At 43.1% G+C, this 6,202-nt stretch overlaps 1 protein-coding gene across 2 annotated transcripts; it reads right to left on the bottom strand.

Moving 5' to 3' along the window:
* Positions 1-149: 149 nt before the first annotated feature.
* On the bottom strand, positions 150-5,603 carry slc5a8 (solute carrier family 5 member 8). Of its 2 annotated transcripts, none has more exons than XM_084039380.1 (17): positions 5,243-5,603; positions 4,611-4,730; positions 4,172-4,237; positions 4,026-4,077; positions 3,876-3,943; positions 3,749-3,787; positions 3,403-3,518; positions 3,114-3,254; positions 2,749-2,878; positions 2,546-2,634; positions 2,252-2,361; positions 2,101-2,168; positions 1,941-2,027; positions 1,429-1,646; positions 1,139-1,242; positions 974-1,062; positions 150-887 (listed from the first exon to the last, which is right to left on the bottom strand). In XM_084039380.1, exons 1-17 carry the CDS (start codon positions 5,474-5,476, stop codon positions 768-770), a joined length of 1,851 nt encoding a protein of 616 aa, XP_083895506.1. In that variant the 5' UTR covers positions 5,477-5,603; the 3' UTR covers positions 150-767. The 2 variants fall into 2 exon arrangements, with proteins under 2 accessions (XP_083895506.1, XP_083895507.1); XM_084039381.1 differs by having other exon boundaries at positions 3,409-3,518.
* Positions 5,604-6,202: the final 599 nt, after the last annotated feature.

Genomic DNA, 6,202 nt, shown 5'->3' with positions numbered 1-6,202 from the left:
TGGCAGTGTCTTGTCATTGCTTTTTGTGAGATGTTTAAGAAACATATTTCATGCATTCATTTTTGAAAATATGTCAAACATTAATATGAAAATGTTAGAAATATCCCCAATTTGAGAATTGCATTAGGAAAGGAAATTAAATATCTTAAAAAAAATATAAAATATCTTAACTGAGAATGTTTAAATAGCGGTCTTGAAAAAAGGAGATAATCTGTTCACACGAAACCCCAAATTTCCTGTATGTCGAAATGTTAACTTCTCTAAACTGTCTTATTTATGGCAAATGACAAAAAGCAACAGCAAGAATGATCTGCTAATAATCTAACTGAATTACTGATTTACGGTTGTAATGAAGGACTTATTAACTGTAATATGAAATACATTTAAAGTGTGATATTAAACCTTGGATAGATATTATTCACAAAGCTTACTTAATGTCACAATAATCTGCTGTTTTGCATCTTAATTGACGTCCTTCCGGGTAAACGCCGAGTCAGTCATCCATCACAGACAGTCATACACTGACTCGCCATCACCTTTCCTCTGGGGCTGTGGGTCGGTCGATGCTAGTGGTGAAGTCATGGTGACAGACGCTGACTCAGTGGAAAAGCTATTTATACACAAAGAACCACACACGTTCACACATACGGACACTTTAGACCTGCATGTCTTTGGACCGAGGAGACGTAATCATGCAACTTTTTTCTGTAATTCATCTCTTTCATTGACATTTCTTGTATTAGACCAGTAGTTCTGCAACAGTCATTTCATGTGGGAATGCTTCCTTTCGTTAAGTCCAGCTCAACGTCGCAGAAAGCAAGATTCCGCCTGACAAGTTTCACCTCCCTGCCCCTCGTCAGGTCGAGTTCTCCTGTTCGTCTCATGACCTAAAAAAGAAGAGCACACAGCAGAAAGTCAGCAGCTGTTATCAGTCGACATCATTTGACGTTGCTTCACTCCCTCAGCAACTTACTCTGTTTTTAAAACACTTGAAAAGCTCATAAATAGTCGTGTCTTCTCTCATTAATGTCAGCGTTGGGTCCACCTTCTGCCTCCTGCCTCCTGAAACCCACATTAAAGATCAGAAACAGTCATTTATTCAGAAAACAAATTAAGTTATGCAACAAAATATGTGTACCTGTAATGAGGCTGACTAACAGCCCCACGCCGACAACTGTGATTGTTCCAATCGGACTGAAGTAAAGGTAGGACAGAGAGTACCAGCTATCTGCCAACGGAGGCCTGGAGGAGGGAGGAAACCGTACACGAGGAGTGAAATCTGCACATACGGACAAATCTGGTTTATAAAGTGAAGACAAATTGTTCTCCATGGACACTTTCTTCTTTATTTGTATTTTCCCTAAACTGAATATACAACTGATATCACACAGACTTCACCCTTAGCTCAACTGAAGACACTAAACAGACCTGCCATCCATATCGTGTAGCCGGGTCGTGGTGACGGGGGTCTGCAGGGTCGGCAGAGCCGTGGAGGTCCAGTTGAGGGCGTCTGTGGTGGTGAAGTTACAGCCTGCGGTGGTCAGCGGCAGAGGGCGGCTCATCTCGGGGGAGGGAGGGTATATGTGGGCCCCGATGCCCACCCACAGGGCCACCACCAACCCCGACACCAGACCTGACAAAGCTCCCTAGAAGACCATTTTAATCACTAGAAAAGGGCCTTTATCTATCATTTTGGAGTTGTACTGCTAGATTAAAAAATTACGATATCTCACATATTTCTGACAAAAACATTTTATGTCATTTTATTAATAATTTACACTAATTTATAGGGTTTTTGCTCACAGAATGGATGATAACCTGACAAAAAAAGCTTTAATAAAATGTACATAATATATACAAATCTTGATTATATGTTATTTTCAAAAATTTAACAAAAACATACCCAAAAACCACAGTTGAATGAGGACAGGTGGGCTTACTTTGGAGTTGGCAATCGGACAGAGGATACCCAAAATAAACACGCCAAGTAATGGACCTCCGATGATCCCAAATATACTGATGGCTGCCTGTATAAAGAAGCACACGTGAATTAATGCCTGTAATAAAGCATGAAATCCTGCTGAACCAGATTCACTCTACCTGCAAGATCCCCCCCATGAGGGAAGCCAGTCCGGCCATTCCGATGCATGAAACCCCGTACATGAGACCTGCAGCATGGACAACATTAGTGAGGTAGTTGCCACCTGACATGCAATATATAGTACAGCACACATGAGGACAATCCTCTCACTCAGCCCTTTGGAGATCCAGGACAGGGATTTCTCCGACACGTTCATGTGTGGTTTGATCAGGTCCTCTACTGTCACTGCAGCCAGTGCATTGATGCTGGAAGACACTGTGCTGCAGTTGATATAACACCAAAACAAACCATCAAACACCTCGATTATACAGGCAAAATCACAAAATTATCCCACTTTATAGTTCTGAACATGAGCTGAAATTATAGGTTGAATCAGCCAAATTCTCACTGTGTGAGTTGGATCTGTCTGTTGAACTGACTTTAATGTTAAAGTATTGTTTTAACCTGAGAGATCCACTATATGCAGCTGCAACAAAGAGTCCAGGAAGGCCGGGGTAGTTTCTCAATATGTCCATCACCAAATACGGCATCAACTACAGAGGAAGGGAGTCTCATAATGTATTAATGCACATATTTATACCATCTTTAACACACAAAATGGTTCTATATTTGAAGCCCAGCACAGTCTGAGTAGCTCTCCATGATACCTGGTCAGGAGCGGACACCAGCCCGGCGGTCCACGGGTCACAGTTCCTATAGATCGAGAAGAGGCACATTCCTGCAAACACCGAGCACAGCAGGACGGCCCACAGGCCCACCAGGTTGAAGTACAGGGATCTGGAGGGAGAAGCACACATGGACACATCAGATACCTAACCAGGCACTGGTTACAAAACTACACTAAAAGCTGGAAATAAGGCTTCTCATGGGACTCATTCTCTTGCATCAAAGTAAGTTCTTCACTCTTTTACTGCTGCATTTATATAACTATTGCAAAACCTAATCCCACATGAATGCATGTGTGCATATCAACAACAACACAAATACATATTTCCACAGAAACAGGACTCACAGTCGGGCGTGAGTGATGCTCTTGCAGGAGATGTATCTCTGAACCTGAGCCTGGTTGATCCCGTAGATACCGAGCCAGACGAACGTCCCTCCGACGGTGACCGTCCAAAATGTGTGTCTCCTCAAAGGGTTTGCGTCGAAGCTGGGGAAGCAAAAAAAGCTTTTCTTTGTTGCCACATTATTCATCAATCCTCCTCGTCTCCTCCAAATTCATTAATGCAGGCTCATTCAGGGCATTTAACCGTTTCAGCACCACGGAGAGAGGCAGACAGAACCTGACACATACTCACTCCCACATGTTCAGTCTCCCTCCTTGTTGGGAATCTGAAATGACGGACAGGACTCCGCCTCGTACCACCACAGACCTGATGATGACAGACAGGAAGCCTGCAAGCATGACACCCAGCTGGAGGGGGGACAGGTTTGATCGTTCAGGTTGCTTCCTCCACTTAAACTATTCTACCAGGATTCAGTATAATGCATTAATCCACTATATGAGCTGGTGTTTTGCATGAAATGTGGCAATAGCTGGAGGTTTAGGTGGCCTGCAGCTGTTGGCCAACCGCAAACCGGTATGACACATGTTTTATTCAAATTTGAGGGATTAGCACCGGCGTGACCAAACCACAGACTTACCTGAAACACGTCCGTCCACACCACCGCCTTCAGGCCTCCCTGGAACAACGCACACCGCAAACAGGCGTCAAACACACAAACAAACAAACAAACAGCGTGGCGTCAATAAGCCTGTTTAGTCGGTTACCATTGTGCAGTAAAAGGTGCAGACGACGCCTGTGGAAATAACGGCACCCCACAGATCCATCCCAGTTACTGCAGAGAGAGAGAGGACATACTCGACTGAGCACAAACCGTGCAGCTTTAAGTGTCCTCGTGTGGACCGAAACCAACGTACCTTGGTTTAAAGCGAGGGCCGGGGCGTAAATGACGATTCCAGTGTAAAGGATCTGAGAGAGAGAAATAATAATAAGACACATTCTCTGTTTTGAGTCGGTCAAAGTCGGATGCGTCATTAAATGTGTTGACCGGCTGCTCACTCACTGTCTGAACAATGAAGAGCACAGTTCCCAGCAGACGGGTTGCTCTGCTGAAACGCAGCTCCAGATACTAGACAGAAGAGAACATATTTCATACACGTATCATAACTACTATCACAAACTGATCATGTCTACTGGCTTCTGAACTCGCTGCCCAAAAACTCCAATATTGAGTCACAGAAACCAGAATATCTAATACACTAAATAAACTATACGGGAGCACACGCTCCACACTCCTGCTGATGTAGAACCACGCGAACAGATAAGATAAGATAAGATGGGACGTCTGACCTCTCCTCCCCGATCTGCCCTGACTGCATACTTGCTGGAGCAGAGCCGTATCAACCACGGACTACAACAATATCTGGCTCAGGTTTCTCTAGTATTTACAGGTCAACCGAACATTTGCCATATTTCATGACTAAAAATAAAAAGAAACTCACCTCGTAGGTGCTGGTGATGGCCAGCCTGTAAAACACCGGGAGAAAGACTTCAGATGTGATCACCATCGTCATCACATAGGAGAGACCGTATAATCCAATGCTGGTTCCATAGCGGTACACCTAAAGAGGGAATAAAAGGAAATCTTATGTTTCCTATACAGGATTTGTAATTATATGTTTGAAATGTATTTATTTAGGATAAACCCTTTGAGATGTTTCATCTGGTTTTCAAGGGGGGTCGCGACATAGCATAACAACAGAATCAAATAACACAGAAATGACAGAAAAAAAGCGAAATAATAATAATTAATTCAATAAAAGAAAGAAAAGAAACGAGAAGAAGAAGACAATAATGTACAAACACAGGCAAACAAAACCAACAAACCATATACATTATAAGCATATATCATATACTTAAGTCATCTTTAGTATTGAAGTGATGAATTAGCCCTCATTTGTGTCACGTAATCTCGACCATTACGTCTCCAATTCACTAGAAATATTTGGGAAGGCGATCTCATCCCACTTTTAAAAAGTCACATTAAAATAATAAAAAAAAAAACATCCTTCAGACTGAAGCAGATACCAACTTTTTCATTTTTTTGCCCCAGAGGAATGTGTTATGAGCTTACCTCGGCCGGGTTGGACAGCACCGTGATGGCTGACATGAAGCTGGCGGTCAGGGACAGGGACACGGGCAGGGCCGTCAGTCTCCGGCCCCCCATTAGGAAGTCCCTGGAGCTCCGCTGGGCCCTGTCCGCCCAGGCGTAGTAGACCCCGACGGCAGCAGACGCCAGGAGCATGACGGCAAACACCATATAGTCAGCTGCGGCGAAGGAGCCAGTGACCGGAGAGTCCCCTGACATTTCAGTGGAAGTCAGACCAAAACTAGAAACACAAACTTTTAAAAAGTGATTTGCCCTGTTCCATGTGTTCTGGACTGGGAGGAGTGGAGAAAAAACAGATCCTCTGTGGATGAATGGAGGTCCTGATGCATCACCTTCTCACTCAACAGTGAGCCGAGAGCAGCACTGAGGGACAAACCTGTTATGTGTGTGTGTGTGTGTGTGTGTGTGTGTGTGTGTGTGTGTGTGTGTGTGTGGAGGAGAGGCAGCATTCCAGGCAGGTACATGTGGAGTCAACAGGCGAGGAGAAGTTGTTCACCTGACCACAGGATAAAGCTATCGACTGCACACACTCACAACATACTCACTCTGTGAATAAAGACTCTAACAATACAATTTACTCATGTTCCTTATTTAGTACCGTGAGCTCTGTGGTCCTCTGTGATAATTTGACCTGGGAAGAATCACCTCACACAGGAAATTAAGAAGGAAATACAGGGAGAAAGCACATTTTATTTAATTCTAGTGGGTCATAAGTGATGATTGAGCGGGATTGCTTTTTATCAGTTTAAACATAAAAAAATTAATAATCCAATAATAATAATAATAATAATAATAATAATCCAAACATCCCTGTTTAAAAATATTTGACCCTAATATGTTAACAGAGATTCATGGCCTGGGGAATTTCTGCAAATTGGGACATTTAATAATATATATATATAATATATATATATATATATATAT

The sequence above is a fragment of the Eutrigla gurnardus genome, assembly GCF_963514095.1.
Source record: "Eutrigla gurnardus genome assembly, chromosome: 21".
Taxonomy (NCBI): domain Eukaryota; kingdom Metazoa; phylum Chordata; class Actinopteri; order Perciformes; family Triglidae; genus Eutrigla; species Eutrigla gurnardus.
This window is presented reverse-complemented; position numbering and strand designations above follow the sequence as displayed.

Excerpts from the sequence above, each read along its gene's own strand:
- slc5a8 (XM_084039380.1), bottom strand. The coding sequence starts at position 5,476 with ATGTCAGGGGACTCTCCGGTCACTGGCTCCTTCGCCGCAGCTGACTAT. Across the intron at positions 4,731-5,242 it reads TGCTGTCCAACCCGGCCGAG|GTGTACCGCTATGGAACCAG; the intron begins GTAAGCTCATAA and ends TTCCCTCTTTAG. Across the intron at positions 2,169-2,251 it reads CTGGATCTCCAAAGGGCTGA|GTCTCATGTACGGGGTTTCA; the intron begins GTGAGAGGATTG and ends TCCATGCTGCAG.